This window comes from Ailuropoda melanoleuca, chromosome 2 (genome assembly GCF_002007445.2).
Source record: "Ailuropoda melanoleuca isolate Jingjing chromosome 2, ASM200744v2, whole genome shotgun sequence".
NCBI classification, from domain to species: Eukaryota; Metazoa; Chordata; class Mammalia; order Carnivora; family Ursidae; genus Ailuropoda; species Ailuropoda melanoleuca.
This window is the reverse complement of record NC_048219.1, coordinates 4,497,427-4,516,457: the sequence shown is the minus strand read 5'-3', so window position 1 is coordinate 4,516,457 and position 19,031 is coordinate 4,497,427. Positions and strand designations below refer to the sequence as shown.

The following is a 19,031-nucleotide window of genomic DNA, read 5'->3' as shown; positions in this document are numbered from 1 at the left end:
CTCTGGAGCTGCGGTGCGGTGAGGTCGGCAGCTCTCATATCTCACAGGCTGAAAGTTGAGGAGAGCGGGCTTCCTGTGTGAGGATATTTTCTGTTGGTCCCTTTCAGTGGTGTACTCCCCACCCTTTTCCTTCCTGATCTGTATCTCGGGAGGCCAACCTGCATAGATGGCTTCAGTGGGTCCCTTCTCCTCTGGCTTCCAGTTGAATTTTTCCAATAGAAGACTTAGTAGGAAATCAGAGGGGTTGGAGGAAGACGAAGTGAGGGTATTATTACACAGGCCCCTTCCCTCCCAGGTTCCTGCAGGTTGGCTGCATACACCTACTGAGGCTTCTGTCAAGTGTCCTACAGATCTCTCCTCTAGCCTTGTGCAGGTCTTTCTTCTCTTGGCCTAGAGGTGGTCATGCCCCCCCTCCGCTGGCAGCCTCAGGGTGCCTCTTCCATTCCTTCTTGTTTCCCTCAACCCTGCCCGCACACTTGTGAATAGCTTTCACCAAATGCGCCTCCGATTAATCCTTTCCTGGAATCCTGATGGTTACATTCACCAAAGGTAATTCAGGTGTCTATTACCAAAAGAAAGGGAAATGAATACAGAGCAGGCACTGGCAGCAAAAGAGCCATGCTGGTTTTGTAAAGCTACAGCAGTAACGCAGACCAGGGATGATAGTGCCTTCGCCAGGGTCGCAGGGAAGCATGTGGTGAGAAATAGTATGATCCCAACTGTATTCTGGATTTTTTTAAAGATTTTATTTACTTATTTATTTGAAAGAGAGAAAGAGAGCGCACAGATGGGGGGAGGGATAGAAGGAGAGGGTGAAGCAGATTCCCTGCTGAGCAGGGAGCCCCTGTCGGGTCTCGATCCCAGGACCCTGAGCTAAAGGCAGAAGCTTAACCGACTGAGCCACCCAGGTGCCCCCCTGACTGTATTCTAAAGGCAAAGTTAACAAAATTTGCTGATGAATGATAGGTAAGTATGAGCATTCGACAGTAGTTGAGGATGGAAGCAGTTTGAAGACATAGGTCTGGAGCCCACGGTGAGGTCAGACCAGGCATGGTGACCTGGGAGGGAGGTGTGATGGGGAATTGAAATCATGGGCTCGGATGAAAGTGGAGTAGAGCACAGAAAGAGCAAAGGGCAGAATCCAGAACAGCATCTGGTCTTTATTTGGTAGGTAGAGAGTTGCCACCTGGTATCCATCAGCTAGGTTGTGAGCAACTGGAGAACAAGAATGGAAACTTCCACACCTTTCCTCTTTCCTAGTGTGTCCAGCAAGGGGCTGGGCACACCTGTATAATAAGTGCTCCTTGTGAATGAACTTCACACAGTTTCACATTTCTAGCACTCCCTCCTTCTCCTGAGGTCTGAGTTACAGGCAGAGAAAAAAAGAGAAAGAGAAACTGATCTTTCGTGGCTCAAGTCCTTGAAAGCTATACCAAGGCTGATAGCATTTTGCTGTCCTGGAAAACTCAACAGAACCTGTCAGGTGGTATTCCGGATCCTCGGCAGCTCCACGCCTGACTCTCAGGAGAATTCCAGAAAGGCGATTTCATTTCAGATTTTGTGATTCTTAGTTGATTAAATGTAAAAGTCCGTACTTTAAGAAGTCATTATGGAAGTAATAGACATAGTCAAAGATCTCTTTCTCACACTCATGCAGTGCGGGTGGAAAAAAGGATACAACCACTTCTGGAAACTGTTTGCCAGTTTATCAATCTAAATGGACACCTACCCAATGACCCAGAAGTTCCACTCCTATGTTGTACACGCAAGAGAAACGTAAGCAGAGGTATACACACACACTGCTCTTACTGTCTTTATGCATCTTATCCCCAAACTGGAAATATTCCAAATATCTGTCAAGAGAAGAATGGAGGAACTATGGTATAGTCAAACAATGGAATAGTACACAGTCATAAAAAGGAATGAACTACTGATATACATAACGACATGAATAAATCTCAAAAACAATTGTTGAGCAAAAGAAAACAGACACTAAAGAGTTGCAGATGTGATTCCATTCGTATCAAGTTCAAGAGAAGGCAAAACTCGTCTCTGAGTAGTGACTACTTCTGAGGGGTGGGATTGAGTAGAAAGGGGCACGAGAGCACATTTGGGGCTTATGGGAATGTTCTTTCCACATTATACATTCAACATGCATTTATGTATGTATCTGCCATTTGCCAGGCACTGTTTAGGGCATTGGGATTATAGCTGTGAACAGAACAGACCAAGGCCCTGCTTTTACACAGATCCACCTCAACTCTTTTCACTGGCTGCATGGCATCAATGCTTTTTTTTTTTTTTTTACTCTTTTAAAAAAATATATTTTATTTATTTTTTAGAGAGAGAGAACAAGCAGGAGGAGTGGCAGGCAGAGGGAGAAGCAGGCTCCCCACTTAGCAAGGAGCCTGATGCAGGACTTGATCCTAGGACCCTGGGATCGACCTGAGCCAAGACAGACACTTAACCCACTGAGTCACCCAGGAGTCCCTCCATGAATTTGATTATTTTTATTTATTTATTTATTTATTTTTTAAAGATTTTATTTATTTATTCGACAGAGATAGAGACAGCCANCGAGCCAAGACAGACGCTTAACCCACTGAGTCACTCAGGAGTCCCTTCATGAATTTGATTATTTTTATTTATTTATTTTTTTAAAAGATTTTATTTATTTATTCGACAGAGATAGAGACAGCCAGCGAGAGAGGGAACACAAGCAGGGGGAGTGGGAGAGGAAGAAGCAGGCTCATAGCGGAGGAGCCTGATGTGGGGCTCAATGCCATAACGCCGGGATCACGCCCTGAGCCGAAGGCAGATGCTTAACTGCTGTGCCACCCAGGCGCCCCGCTCCATGCACTTTAAATAGAAAAAGAAAGTGGCCTGTCTTTACATATGGATAATGACAAGCCTGAGGAACTTCTACTTTATTTAGCTGCTGATGAGAAGGTAGCAAAATATAGTGGAAACAGCCTGGGATTTAGGGGGATCAGCTCCACCATTAACTGGTTCTGTGACCATTGAGCAAGCTCATTAAACCTACTGAAACTTACTTTTCTTGTGTGTTAACTGGCATCGATGAGAGCTGCTTTACAGGGTTGTTTTATAAAGTGCCAGACACATTCCAGATGCTCAGTACACACTAGTTGGCTTATAATCAGTTTATCAGTAAATTTTACTCAAGGCAGCAATATTTTGCCTCCCTTGCAGCCATGTATGACTTAATTTTGCCCAATGAGATATGAGCAAAAAGAAGGTGGTTTAGCTGGGAAGAGGTACCCTTTTGCCCTTCTACTGTTTCTCTTTCTTCTAGCCTGCGATGTGAATGTGATGTCTGGAGCTTCAGTAGCCATTTTGGATCAGGAGGTAACCCTGAAGATTGAATGCTGGGATGGTAGATCAAAAAGATGAGAAGCCTGATTGCCTTGTGATACTGGACCTGCTGTGCCAGACCTGGGTCGCCTATATCTAGACTGCCTTTACTTGGAAGAGAAATATAATTTTCTATTGTTAGGTGTCAGTTGCAGCCAAACCTAATCCCCACTGATATACCCTGAAAGTCATCCCACCATCTAGTCTGTTCACTGATACAGCCTTAGCTCCTATAACAATACCTGGTTCTGATACATAGTAAGTGCCCAATAAATGTGGAAGAGAGGAAGGGAGGGAGGAAATTGAGCTGCTTCTGACTGTGAGACAGCATGTAATGAGAAAGGAAGAGAACTGAAGATAGAAGCCTGCCTGCCAGTTCAATGGGTCTCTCTCTTTCCTCTCCCTCCCACCCCTCAGGCTCATTAATGGGCATCTGGGCTTTCTAGGTATTTAAATTCCTCATCTGCCTCACACTCTAGGTCTCCTATGGGGTTTGTCTCACAGATGGTACCTTTTACTGAAGAGCCTTAAATTAACTTGCTTCCCTCATTTGTCTCCCCCTCTTGGCAAATCAGTCTTGCCCCCAACAGGAGGTTTGCAACATGGTCCAATAGCTCGCTGGAGGAGTGGAGCTTCTGACCAGCACCACATTCAACATTGGTTGGGAGATGCATCATGTAGATTTTTGATATTTTTAATTTTCCCATTATAAAAATTAGTCTTGTCCTGTATAGATAATTTGAAAACAAAGAATAAATAAGAAAATTAAAATCACTTACAACCTCATGGTCTAGAGCTAGCCACTATTCAATATTTTGGTATATTTCCTTCCAATCTTTTTAGTAAGACTGGGTATATCATTGGAATCATTCAGTTTGGATCTCCCATTTATTTTGCCTCACATAATATTGCAAGCGTTTCCTCGTGTTTTAAAATACTATTTTGAAGTACATTTTTTGATGACTGCATGATATTGCATTGTTTGTATCCCATTATTCATCTAATTGTTCATTGTTGGAATCAAGATTTCTTTAGAATTTTCTCTTCTATAATTAGCTAAACAAATACCTTTTAAAAAAAGATTTATTTATTTATATGAGAGAGAGCGAGTGCGTGCCTATCGGGCGGGGAAGGGGGGAGGGAGAGAGAGAATCACAAGCTGACTCCCATGCTGAGCACAGAGGCTGATGGGGAGCTTGATCCCAGGACCCTGAGATCATGACTAGGGTGAAATCAAGAGTCGGCCGCTTGACCAACTGAGCCACCCAGGCGCCCCCAACAAATATATATAGAGATAGAGATAGAGATAGAGATAGATAGAGATAGATAGATAGATGCTTCATATATAAATATACTGTTACATTTATGATTATTTCCTTAGTGTAGATTCCCAGAAGAGGTAATTAGGCAAGGAGGCATGAACATTTTGTAAAACTCTTCTTGGAAATTGATGAAATGCATTTCAGAAAGTTGTACAAATCATACGCTCCCACATCCTCAGTGTACATCTTACCACATCTTTAATAATATTGGGTTTTGTATTTAATTTTAAAAGCCTTTCCTGTTTGGTCAGCGGAAACAACCCCATGACATCTTGATTACTGGAGAGGATGAACATTTTTTCATGTGTAATTACGAGCTATCAATATTGTATGATTGATTGGAAGAACATCTTATATACTGAAGATAGTAACCCTGTGATGATCATACTTGTTGACATTTTCCTTTAAAAAAAAAAAGATTTATTTATTTGAGAAAGAGAGAGAGAGGGGTGGGAGAGGGAGAGGGAGAGTCTCAAGGTGACTCCACGCTGACCCCAGAGCCTGACGCACGGCTCGACCTGACAACCCTGAGACCATGACCTGAGTGGAAACCAGAAGTCGGATGCTTAACCGCCTGTGCCACCCAGGTGCCCTTGTTGGCATTTTTCTTAGTTTGTATATTCCCTTTTGAATTTTTTCTTTTCCCTTCTCCTCCTCCTCCTCCTCATTCTTCTTTCATATACAGATGTTTTAAAATTTTTGTTTGAAGGTAAATGTATCTATCTTTTACCCCCACAATTTCTTCCCTTGCTCTCCCTCTTACTGACATCTCATTAATAATGACCTTCATTTGGGGGGATGATTTTTTTTTTAAATTGATTGATTTGACAGAGAGAGAGACAGCCAACGAGAGAGGGAACACAAGCAGGGGGAGTGGGAGAGGAAGAAGCAGGCTCATAGCAGAGGAGCCTGATGCGGGGCTTGATCCCTGGACCCTGGGATCATGCCCTGGGCTGAAGGCAGACGCTTAAGGACTGAGCCACCCAGGCGCCCCTTGAGGATGATTTCTATTTTTTATATTTACTGCTTTAGCTCAAGTGAAATTTATTTTTGTATAAAAATATGAAGTAAGACTCTAACTTAAATTCTTTTTTTTATAGATTTAAAAAAAATCTCTACCCTAATGTGGGCTTGAACCCCAAGATCAAGAGTCGCATGCTCTGCCTATTGAACCAACCAGGCGCCCCTTAAATTCTTTTTTCAATGATTCTGACATTAATGATTACAGAATCCATTTAACCCACTGCTTGTATATATATAATTTCGTATATATAAAAACACAGTACGTATATATTTCTGGTTATTTCTTCTGTTTCACAGATCCAGCTGTTTTTTTTTTAAGATTTTATTTATTTATTTGACAGAGATAGAGACAGCCAGCGAGAGAGGGAACACAAGCAGGGGGAGTGGGAGAGGAAGAAGCAGGCTCCCAGGGGAGGAGCCTGATGTGGGGCTCTATCCCATAACGCCGGGATCACGCCCTGAGCCGAAGGCAGACGCTTAACCGCTGTGCCACCCAGGCACCCTACAGATCCAGCTGTTAATAGAAACTGTTTTGATCATTGTAGTTTTATTATCTGGAAGGGAATGTCAGGGTACGGATATTTTCAAATACTTTTCAGAAAAGTGTTACCAATTTATACCGCCTCCTTCCTGTCTCCCCCTTCCCACATCTCTCAAGCTGCAGCAGGAAAGGACAGAGCCATTCTCAGGACGACCGGCGTTTTACTGAAAAGTCTTCAAACAACTGCAGTCACGTCCAGGTTGTTGACTAGTTGTTGAACCTTGAGCACATCTCACACGATTTCTCCTTCTGCTACATGGAAATAACAGTGGTACCTCCCTCCTAAGATGGTTTGGAGGCCCAAATGAACTGTTTATTGAAAGCCCCTGGAAAATGATAAAATCTTAATAGAAATGGAGACGATGACGATTACATTTTTTTATAAAGAGAAACGTGTGAGTTTTTTTTAAAAAAAAAAGAACATGTGAGTAACTTTGAGGATTGGGTATGGAAACATGTCTTTCAGTGTGTTCTGAAGCTTNGCAGGCTCCCAGGGGAGGAGCCTGATGTGGGGCTCTATCCCATAACGCCGGGATCACGCCCTGAGCCGAAGGCAGACGCTTAACCGCTGTGCCACCCAGGCACCCTACAGATCCAGCTGTTAATAGAAACTGTTTTGATCATTGTAGTTTTATTATCTGGAAGGGAATGTCAGGGTACGGATATTTTCAAATACTTTTCAGAAAAGTGTTACCAATTTATACCGCCTCCTTCCTGTCTCCCCCTTCCCACATCTCTCAAGCTGCAGCAGGAAAGGACAGAGCCATTCTCAGGACGACGGCGTTTTACTGAAAAGTCTTCAAACAACTACAGTCACGTCCAGGTTGTTGACTAGTTGTTGAACCTTGAGCACATCTCACACGATTTCTCCTTCTGCTACATGGAAATAACAGTGGTACCTCCCTCCTAAGATGGTTTGGAGGCCCAAATGAACTGTTTATTGAAAGCCCCTGGAAAATGATAAAATCTTAATAGAAATGGAGACGATGACGATTACATTTTTTTATAAAGAGAAACGTGTGAGTTTTTTTTAAAAAAAAGAACATGTGAGTAACTTTGAGGATTGGGTATGGAAACATGTCTTTCAGTGTGTTCTGAAGCTTGATGCTGCAAAGATTTGATCTTCTGTGTTGCTCTGAATGACAAAGACTCCGCTCCATCGCCCACAGACCCAGGGGCCCTGGTATTCACTGCAGATCAGCTCCAGGGCCGCGGCGCCCGCACCACACTGGAAGGAGCCGCCCTTTAAATGTTTCATTCTTGCATTTGCTAGGTGGAGATATTATTTCCTGATTAATTTGAGCTGCAGATGGGTTGAGGAGACTAAAAGCTAGATGACCGTAATTAGAAAAGAAGGAGGGGTGGGGTGCACACAGAGGAAATTAAAAAATGGAACATTAAAAATGGGCAGCTGCATAAATGGACCAGGGATTTGAATTATTTTAATTTTTCTTGACTATCAGTCAGGGTTTGATCAGGGAACAGAAATCACAACAGTGATCTGAACAGAAAGAATTTAATATAAAGAATTGTTGGGGTGCCTGGGTGGCTCAGTCGGTGAAGTGTCTGCCTTCGGCTCAGGTCATGATCCCACGATCCGGCGATCGGCTTCTCCCTCTACCCCTCCCCCCTTCTCGTGCACGCACACACTCTCTCTCTCTTTCTCTCAAATAAATAAATAAAATCTTAAAAATAAAAAGAATTGTTATCTAGATAGAAGATTATTAACTGGTCACCCAACAGGTAAAAGGAACTCAAAGGGATCACGGCGTTAGCAACTGCAGGAAGCAGCTACCATTCCTAGGACGAAAAGAACCAAGCGAAGAGGTGGTATTTATTAAAACTTATAGGGTTATAGGTTAAGAGGATATTCAGCCATAAAAAGGAATGAAGAATGATACATGCCACTATTTGAATGAACCATGAAAACATGATGCTGAGTGGAAGAAGGCGGCCATGTGAGTCAATACGTGGTACGATTCCACGCACGTGAAAAGTCTGGAAGGGGGAGATCTATAGAGAGAGAAAGTGGATTAGCGGCTCCTCGTCTTAGTGGAATCACACAGTATCTGTCCTCTTGTGTCTGGCTTACTCACCCAGCGTACTGTCCTCAAGGTTTGGCCATGTGCTAGCACGTGTCAGCATGTCCTTCCTTTGAAGGCTGAATAATCCGCCCGTGTATACACCACAGCTTGTCTATCCATTCATCCGCTGTTGGACGGCTTGAGCGGCTTCCATCTTCAGGCTGTGGTGAGGAAGGCCGCTCTGAACATGGGTGTGTTCCTATCTGAGGCCCTGCCGTCAGTTCTTGTGTGTATATGCCCAGAAGTGGCCTTTCTGCGTCATGTGGTAGCCTGGTTTGAGTCTTGTGAGAAATCACCACACCGTCTACCACGGTGGCTGTGCCATTTTACACCCCCCGCCGGTCCACAGGGGTTCCCTCCTCTCCACATCCTTGCCAACGCCTGTTCATTTCTTTTCAGCGTTTCTTTTCAAAGGGATGAAAATGTCCTCATACGGACTGAGGTGACAGTTACACATATATGTGGATATACTAAAAACCATTGAGTTATATACTCACATTGGATGGTGTGTGAATTGTGTCAATAAAGCTGTTGAAACAAAGCAAGAGGAGGGGTCCCCAACCTTGGGGAGAGCATGCTGATGTCTCTGAGGCGTGGGGGCCCCAAAGCGGGTTGTGTAAGGCTTGGAATGAACTGCAAACTTAGACTCCACTGGGATCTGTAAGGCGAGGAAGTGTGGCCGGGGGATGTGTGCAGGGACAGGAAATAGACAGGAAGGAGCGAGCCCCTTCCTCCTGCAGCCTCACCGTCCCCCTCACAGGTGGCCAGGGAGGAGCTGGCCCAGGGGAAGGGTGGCCTGCAGAGTTCCAGCCCCAACGTCCCAATGCCAACCCCTAGAAGGGCAGGTTTGGAGCTGAGAGACAATAACTTGATGACTTGCTGTCTTAATCGGCTCTGGTTGCTATAGTAAAACGCCATAAACCCGGTGGCTTATCAACAACAGACATCGATTTCTCAGTTCTGGAGGCTGGAAGCCCGTGATCCTGGTGCCAGCGTGGTCGGGCTCTGATGAGGGCCCTCTTTCCGGTTACGGCCGTCTTCTGCTGTACCCCCACATGGTGGGGAGAGAGCGAGCCGGCTCTCTGACCTCTCCTTGTAAGGGCACTAATCCCACTCACGAAGGCGTAGAATGGGTGCGTATCAATAAATGAAAAAACCAACAGTTGAGTTCATTTTGTGCAGGGTTTCCGCTGTCCTGATAAGAACACATTACGTCTTCGTGTGTAAGTTCTGAAATACGAATTGTATGATAGCAGTGATTCCCATACGAGTGAAGTGCTCTCCTCTGTGCCTTTAAGATGGGTATTGCATGAAATAAAAAATGAATGGTAAAAAATTGTCCCTATGATGGCGATTTTCCTGCTCTTTGAGCAAAGGGTCCCTGCCTTTTCGCTGTGTGCCGGGTCCGGGAAGTTGGGGAACTGGCTCTTCAGCTCTCCTGGCTTGGATGGAGAAGTCCTTGGTCTCTGCCTTTTCCTGAACTCTTTTCTTTCCTCGTGGCCCACCCCGGGCACCGGGTCAGGCCAGGCCCAGGCTCTGGGGCCACCCTCCATGCTCCTACCTCCTTCCCCGCTTCTCTCACCTCCTCCTTAGGCCTGACCCTGCGGCATTTCCTCATGGCTCCCTGCTTCGAACACCCTCACACTTGCCGCTGTGTGGCTCATGCTCTGACTCCTTTGCACGGAGTCTCTCTTGTTCGTTGCCATGCACAGAATCCGTGCTCAACAACGCTTTCGCACTTAAAAAAATTTTTTCCCACTTTTTATTATGAAAATTTCAAGCATACATAAAAATCGAGAGATGATCATTTAAACACCCCTTGTGGACTGTGACCCTCTTTGTCTACATTATCCGGCATTTCCTCTTTCATCTCACTCGTTTGTCTTTCTCTTTGATGCTGATCATTTCCTCAAATGCCTTGTGATTCTCGGTAGACAGCTCCCGTCGGGAATAAAGAACTGCATTGTTTACTATAGAGAGCTGGTGTGGATTTCCTTTGCTGTTGCCGGGCTCTGTTTACCCAAACCAAGGCCCACTGTTCCCTGAATGTGAGGGGTGATTTTTTTTTTTATCTCCGAGGAAGCCAGCTGGGGCTGTCTATGGCTTCCCCTTAAGGTGTGTGAGTGAGGGGTCAGCAGGCAGCCTGGGGACGAAGGCAAAACCAAGCAGGACTGGACCCGAGACGGGCAGAGTGCTTTAGCGCTCACCAGACCCGGCAGGGCTGCCTTTCCTCCTTTTTCCTCCCGGTCACTGTGGAGAGCCACGTTGCTTCAGCTCTGTCCTGCCTCCCTCCCTGCCCCGGTTCCCTTGCCTTTGGGCCCCCCACAGCCAGATCGTCCACTGTTGGCAGTCATTCTTAGGGTTCCATCTGAGGCAAATGCTGCTTCGTGTCTGTAGAGCCTGTTCGAGGCTCTGAGGACTCCCGCTGACTGCTGTCCACAGTACCCTTGTCCTTGGTACAGGCTGACCAAGCCCAGAGCCGCCCCGGGACCGGAGGAGGTGAACGTGGATGCTTACGCTCCACACTGGACGGGAGCTTCTAACATATGTCTCTGGCATGATGAAGTAATTGTTTTCCTCTCCCACTTAAGTTCAGGGAGTGCGTCTTCTTGCTCTGTGGTCTCCGGGGGCTCATACAGAGCCTCGTGGGTCGGGGCCCAATTCCATCGGACGTCACCTCCAATCCAGAGACACGGGGCCAGCTTTGGCTTCGGCGCCTCTGAGGTTCGGCTTTGCAGGGCCTTTGAGCCTCTTGAGACGAACATCTAAGTCTTAATAATTCCAACCTCTTCCTCGTATTCCCCCAGCCCTCGGGTGGGAGCTGCTTCTTAGAGTTGCCGCCTCTCTGATAACCTTAGCATTCTCTCCATACCCTTTCAGTTACCTGGTTACCAATTCTTTCTATTAAATTCTCTGTTCCAGTAACTGTGGTGGTTTCTGTCTCCTGACTGGACCCTGCCTAATTCAATAGCTGCCTAAGAAATTAGGTACTAAGTGCACCAAGGGAAAGAAAGATGGCGCATCCCAGGCAACCATGAAGATGGGCAAGCTGAGGCTCTTATGCTAATCCAGACTCAGAGATAGGTACATTCTATACTAAACAAAGAATAAAGTATTTAGAAGTAAAAGAATTGTTGTCTGTTGACATATCAAGGACTGGATTTATTTTTTTTTATTTTTATTTTTTATTTTTATTTTTTAAAGATTTTATTTATTTATTCGACAGAGATAGAGACAGCCAGCAAGAGAGGGAACACAAGCAGAGGGAGTGGGAGAGGAAGAAGCAGGCTCCTAGCAGAGGAGCCTGATGTGGGGCTCGATCCCATAACGCCGGGATCACGCCCTGAGCCGAAGGCAGACGCTTAACCGCTGTGCCACCCAGGCGCCCCAAGGACTGGATTTAAAATATCCAGAGAGACTTTGGAGTCAGTTCTATCTGGGTTTGAATCCAGGCTCTGCCACTTACACACCAAGTGGCCCTGAGCAAATTACTGAACTTCCTTGAGCCTCGGTTTCTGTGTTTGTAAAACAAGGACTGAGCGGCTTCCTTGCAGAGCTGTTGTGAGAAGAGAACGAGACGATGCAGTAAGTAACGGAATGAGCCCAGTAAATGGTGGTGGATGTAGAGGACAGGCTGTGGTGGGACTCAGTGGTGCAGTGGAAGAGGAAGAGGCCGGAGATCTGAAGACCTAGGTTCTAGTCCCGCACCTGCAGCTAACTGGCCAGCAAACCCCTCTGTGGGCCCCCCTTTCCCGACATGTGTAACCCCACATTTGAGTCACAATCAAACCAAGTCTGGTTCCCTAATGCCAGTGTCATCTTACGGGCCTGTGGCAAAACAAGGCAAATAATGACACTGTCCTACATGTTTCATAAAGCTAAATTATTCAGTTTAAAGGATTATCCTTTATTGTGAGATTTTGGCCTTCTTACTATTTTGGGGTCAATGTATTGCTTTAATGAAATGGTAGTATGGGAGGGTATTTTTCCCATTCGATGTCCTTATTTGACGAAATAAGAAGTATGACTAAGAGCAACGCGTGGAGACTTGCCCTACCAGACCCTGAAGCACAGCTTCTGTTAAAATCCGCGATAATTTAAACAGCACATTAGTGGTGAATGGGTAGGCAGGCGGTTCAGTGGCACAGAGTGGAGAGTCGAGAAAATATAGAAATTAAGCATATTATAGAAATGGCATCTCAATTCAATTGTTTATAAAATACTCATATAAAGGAACATATTTAAAAAAATTTTTTTTGAAGTTTTTTTTGGGGGGGAGGGACAGAAGGAGAAAGAGAATCCCAAGCAGACTCCCTGCTGAGCACAGAGCCGTACGTGGGCCTCGAGCCCACAAAACTGAGATCACGACCTGAGCTGAAACCAAGAGTCAGACGCTTAACCGATTGCACCACCCAGCTGCCCCTAAAAGAACATATTTTATAGAAATAATTGGATTATATGTAAAATAAAATACAGTACAACAAACAAAAAGATTTTCTCATAGCAAAAAAAAATACTATAAGCAAATCAAAAAGCAAGTAACAAACTTTGGGGCATATTTGCAGTTCACATCACAAAAAAGGGGTTGATCAATGCAAAATACAAATCTCATGTTCGAGTCAATAAGAGACCCACAGAGCGATAGGATGTGGGCCAACACTGTGGACAGTTCACAGTAAAGGAAACAGAAATGTGTATAAACACATGCAAAGACACTTAGTGTCATTCACGAGAAGACAAATGTCTGTGACTTGAACATTTTGGTAGAAGGATAAGACAGCTATCTAGTTGTCTGCATTGTTCTGGGATGCTTACGCAAACCAGAGTGGGAGGGACACCTGCAAAGATAGATTTCTGGTCCTGTTGTTTTTCACGACAAACAGGCTTTTGGAGAGTTAAAGATGGGCTTTGGGGAATTTTTTGTTTGTTTGTTTTACCTTATAAAGTAATCTTGAGAATTAAGCGCACAAATGTTTCTAGGGTTTGCTGTTGAAGATTCACATTTCAGCGTCAACAGAAGGCAGCCAGCAATGTTCTCCCCGCGATGAGAATCTTCTCTCATTATACTGGTCTCTGGGTCCATTCAGGCTGCTGTAACAAAAACATCCATAGACCGGGTGGCTTCATTTCCCGCAGTACTGGAGGCTGGGAATTCCAAGATCAAGGTACGAGCAGACTGAGGCTGGTGAGAACCCACTGCCTGGTTCATCGTCTTCTTGCTGTGCCCTCACTTGACAGAAGGGGCGAGGGAGCTCTCTTTTTACAAGGGCACTAGGAGATAACCGCAAATATACAGATCGGTCTCTGCACCCTGTCCCTGCCACAGAGCTCCTAAAACCCTTGTAATTTCCTCAGAGGTAAGAACACTTCAGAGCATCTCTTGCTCTCGTATTTGTCTCTGGTCCTGTTCCTGACTCAGGGCTCCTAAACGTTCATAAATTTATGAGTAATCCGAGCACCAGAAGTATCTTTTGCTCTCATGAGGCGATGCCAGGTGGGCTCCTTGATGGCTCCGGGGTGGGGGCTGGCTACCAGAAAACCAAATCATGATTAGAGGGATTGGGATTCTCAGCCCCCCACCAGCCCCCAGAGAGGGGAGACGGGCTGGAAACTAAGTACCTAATTGTTCAGCCTTCATAACATCCCAATCATACAGGGAGGTGGGTGAAGACATCCACAGCAGGAAGTTGAATGACCTCAACTCTTCGGGGACAGAAGTTCCTGTGCTCGGGACTCTCCCCATTGCTTCAATATAATACAACATCCTGATGGGATGCTAGACATAGTCGCAAGACTTTACATCTAGTAGCTTCTCTGATCGTCATAACAACCCTTGAGTAGATACTGTTACTATCCCTGTTTCACAGACGAGGCTCCGAGAGTTTCAGTATCTTGTCATTGCCACACAGCTGGTAAGTGGTGGAGTTGGAATCAAACCCAAGCAGTTGGCTAGAGTCTATCCTCTTAACCACTGCAGGAAAAAAAACAAAGTGTGTACTGCAGGCTTCGCAGCAATCCTGGGCGTCTCTAGAACTTTGCTGTCACTAGAGCAGTCACTAGCTACGTGTGGGTGTTCAAATTTAACTAAATTTAAAAAAATAAAAAATCGAGTGCCTAGGTTGTACTTGCCACATTTAAAGTGCTCAATAGCCCCATGTGGTTAGTGGCTGCTGGACTTGGCAGCACGGACACAGAGCAATTCCATCGCTGCTGAAAGTTCTATTGGACAGCAATATGCCAGAAACTTTAGAAAGTATTAGCCAAACATAAGACTCAAACTAAACAGGTAACACACGTTTTTTAATTAAATACCACTTCATAAGGTTATTTGCACCTAACACACACATTTTTTTGAAAAATAAGACATGAAAAATAAGAAACATGAGTCATGGAGTTAACAAAATATAAGCATCCACATAGAATATATTCTAAGGTGACTTCGTTTACACAGCTTCTCAGAGAAACACACAGTCCACTTTTTTTGCCTATCAGCCACGGTTGGACCGGATTTGGAATTCCCGAGAGTGCAGGGTGGAGGGTCTCCAGCACTACCCTGATGGATGTCTTGTACACACACAGTACATCAAGCCGGCTGGTTTCCACCACAAAAGCAATGGAAACGTCGGTCCTCCCTTCCCTACCCAGCAATCAATTCCACACGGTGAGAACCCCATGTGACCTGAAGCTTATTGTGATGGCCTCATCCGACCTGTGGCTTCAAGGGGGGGGGGTCCCGGGGAGGGGCTGAGAGCTCATCAAAGCCCACGGGCACCAGTCTTTCAACCGGTTCTAATGTCTGATTGGGGAACTCAGAGTCCCAGTCTTCAGAAGAGAGGGGCAGACTGGAGTGCAGAGAGGAAGACCAGGGAACGACGGGAAGTTTAAACGCAAGTTTGTTGGCCTTGCTTTAGGTCCTGGCTGCTAGGAAGGAGAGGAGAGGCATGTTACTTAATGTGGCTTGGAGCATTCAAGAGGGCTTGGGGAACAGCAGAGCCAAGAGGAAAAATAAACAATCGGGGCTGTGAGTAGAAAGGTGATGTCCTCCTCCCACCCCCCACCCCCAGTCCTAAAAGCAAGTGCCACCAGGGAACAGTTCCTTTACACTTGGGGACAAAGGGTGGGAGAAGACAGCCCAGGACAGATTCAGAACTCTGGAGCCCGGGGCTCCACATCAGCTGGTCTTCCAGAGTACCCAGGCGCCTACCCTGGCGTCCACTCCAGAAACTGCCCGGCGCTCTCTGCTCAGACTTCCTGTGGCTCAGCTTCATAGGATGATGCCATCACCCCCACCCTGAAGGTAGAGGAGGCCCAGGCCCCAGGGGCACTAAAACCATGACAGCCAGCTGACCCGAAACTATAATGCACTTTTATCCACTCGTCTTACTCTTGCCTGGCTTGAGACTAAAAGGCGCGTGACCAAACAAGGGAAGGGAGCCCATAACACCCCAAAATGATCACCTGGATCTGGCACATTGAAATGGCTTCCCTGCTCACCTTCCATTTATCCACTCTGCCCTCACACCTCATCCCTGCCCACCTTAGAAAAATCACTTGGAAAATCGGAATAGCAGCAAAACCGGATTTTAATTCCCCTTTTGTGTTGTGTTCTGGTGGGCTTATGGCTTGAACTTGAAAAGTGACTTTTATTATCCCTTCAGATTCTCTCTCTATACTCTGCATAAAGCCCCCTTTCCAATCAGTGCTGATCCTGCCATTCTCTTCCTTATGAATCATCAGTGGCTCCCATTCTCTCTAAGATACACCTCGACCTCCTTCAGCAGGCATTCAAAGTTCTACTGTGTATCTTTCCAGGCTCATTTCCCACCGCCCTCTCTACCTCTCCTTTCTTTGCCAACACCCACTCCCTAGCTCTGTGCCTTTGCGATTGCTGGCCCCTCTGACTGGGTGTGTGTGTGTGTGTGTGGTCACCCTACTTCCTATGCTTTGCTCAAATCTTAGCAAGATTTGCCCCCATTGATGAAAGAAGCCCAAATCATCTCCAATACTTATTTTTTAATTAATTAATTTAAAAATTTAAAACCTTTTTAAGTAAACACTATACCACACATGGGGCTCGAACTCATGACCCTGAGATTAAGAGTCACATGCCCTACCGACTGAGCCAGCCAGACGCCCCCAAATCATCTCCAATTCTGAATACCCTGTTCTGGGTTAGGGCCTGACCTTTAGCAGGGCTCCCCTAACCGTCCTTTTTCTGCGGCCCATGGTTGGCTGGGCACCTCTCGTGGCCCACTCTGCTGTGGTTTCCCGGGTACATGTTTTCCTCTGCAGATTTGCAGGTCAGGGACCAATGCTGTTCTTTGTAGCCTTCACCATCCAAATGCTTATTTATTTTTTAAAAAGCTTTTACCCATTCATTTGGGAGAGAGAGAGAGAGAGCACACACACGAGTTGGGGGCGGGGGAGTGGCAGAGGGAGAGGGAGAAGCAGACTGCTGAGCAGGGAGCCTGACTCAGGGCTCGACCCCAGGACCCCGAGATCATGACCTGAGCCGAAGGCAGACACTTAACCCACTGAGCCACCCAGGCACCCCCATCCAAATGCTTAACACACAGCAAATGCATCACAAATATTGTTGAATGCAGTTGATACGTACCCTGAAAAAAAAAGGTCATTCATCGTGTGCTGCCTTCTCAGGCACGTAAGACACAACACCCAGTGGTTATCGCAAGCAACAGGTGCCCGTTCTCGAAGTCCAGGTAGTAAATCGGTATTAAGCACAATCCATAAAGGTTAATGATCTATCAACACTGGTCTATTAACACTGTTATCTCGCCTATTAGTTAAAGAGTGCCCAGGGAAACAGTAAGTGCGGTTCTAAGTAGTAATCACTGGATGGATAAATGCCACGGATCCTATGGGAATTATCTGACCAGCTAAATGAACCCTAGACAGGAAAGAAGGAAGGGTAATTGCAACTTTCCAGCAGGGGTGTGTCGGCCCCTGGAGGTTTCTGCAGCCCGTCTCTCTCAATTACTAGGCTTTCAAGGTGTGTGATCCTTGGATTGCCTGCATCAGAATGACCCGTGCTGCCTGTCAAGAATGAGGACTCTTCTCGTCATTCCCACAGAGGATCTGTGCTTGGGATGTAGGAATCTGCATTTAAAACACACTCCCTAGGGGATCCTTACACTAAAGTTTGCAAACCCTTACTTGCCATTCTCAGAAGTTTACAATCAGTCTGGGGGGAGATGGTCACGTATGTAGCCCGAAAGAAAGCAGTAACCCCTTACCAAGAATGCCCTCTTTCCCAGAAATACGCGCATGGGAATGACATGACCCAAAGAGTCTCGGTCAGCTCCAAGGAAATGAACCAATAATTGAAGTTTGGTTTGATGGAGGGAGAATGATGGAGGCTGTCTCTGCGGCAAGCAACCCCAAGCTTCCCAGAGGGCACCGGTGTCCAGGAACACACACACACGAAACAGCCGGATTTTCCGCCTATCCTTTTATAAGTGGTGCAATCACCTTTTGTAAGATGAAAAGGGATTTTTCTTCCTTTATGGGCGAACGTATCATTACCCCTGCTCCTGTTCTTGTTTCCCTCCTTCTCTTAACTTCCCAGTTCCTTCGGGGGGTGGGGGGGTAGAAAAGCAATTACATAGTTCACAGAACCAAAAGCAAATCAGTTTTCAGAGCAGATCTAATATAAACACACCAAGCGTGTTTTCACTGGAAGGGCACAGATGATTGGAAAGCAGAAGTGCATTTGCTACAGGTGACTGATAGGATGTTCCCAGGGCTGGCCTACTCTGCCTTGTGATGACAACACAAACGTTACTGGAAATCTGGAGTCCTGAGTGAGATGGAGAGGATCAGGAAGGGAAGATCAGATGCAGAGGTCTCCAGCCTTTCACTGGATGTGGAAAGTGAGAGCAGAATCTCTGCCTTGCTCTGGCTCCGAGGAATGTGGCAGCCTTTGGTCAGTGCCGGAGAAGCTCAGTGACCGTCCTCAGGGATGAGGACGGCTTTCCCCAGCTGGCTGCGCAGAACCAGGCAGGGTCTGAACTCCGCACTCCCCCTAGGAAATACTGCTTTCATCTCCCCCACCGCCACCGTGGTCATCTGAAATCTCCGAGACCAGGATCATGTATTCTTCGCCAGAGACAAAGGCTCTTTGAGATCCCCTTCTAGAGAGGTCTCCGTTTAAAAAAATAAAACTAGAAAGGCAAACTTTAGAATTCAGGGTTGAACCACTGTTGGCCCGGCTTGAGAGCAGTTATAAATGGAGGGAAGGAGAGTCTCCTTCAAGGTGGGCTCATTCCTTCTTGGTGTGTTCCAGGACTCGGTAGGGCACCCCAGAGGCACCCCCGGAGCTGTGTTCCTCTTGCATGACCGGCAGTGTGGCAGGAGCGTAGATCTCAGAAACGTTGTCGTTGTTTTCCAGGGCCCCATAGGAAAAAGAAGCTTTGAGGTCAGGCTGAACTGTCATTCCCTTGTCATGCATGTTTTGCATACCTGAAATGAAATCCATTTTCTCCAAATCATTACGGGGCAAGAGGGCCAGAGGAGACCACCCCTTCCTCTACCCGACCACGGCCTAACTACAGCGCGGGTGCTAGTCATGCGCCTCGCCAATCTCCTGGATGCTTTAGGTTGAAAAAAGAACACCCATAAATATATGCAAGAAATATTATGGTTGCCAAGCAACAAGGGATGAATCTTCAG

General features: G+C 46.2%; 1 protein-coding gene across 4 annotated transcripts in view; it reads right to left on the bottom strand.

Moving 5' to 3' along the window:
- Nucleotides 1–14,621: 14,621 nt before the first annotated feature.
- The window catches only part of NIPAL3 (NIPA like domain containing 3), a 51,313-nt gene continuing 46,903 nt past the window's right edge, over nucleotides 14,622–19,031 (bottom strand). For 3 of the 4 annotated variants that reach the window (XM_011228595.3, XM_011228583.3, XM_011228589.3), the window contains one exon: nucleotides 14,622–18,821. In XM_011228595.3, the coding sequence (XP_011226897.1) occupies nucleotides 18,622–18,821 (200 nt within the window). In that variant the 3' untranslated portion in view covers nucleotides 14,622–18,621. The remainder of the gene's footprint in view (nucleotides 18,822–19,031) is intronic. The other variant, XM_011228599.3, reaches the window with a different exon arrangement.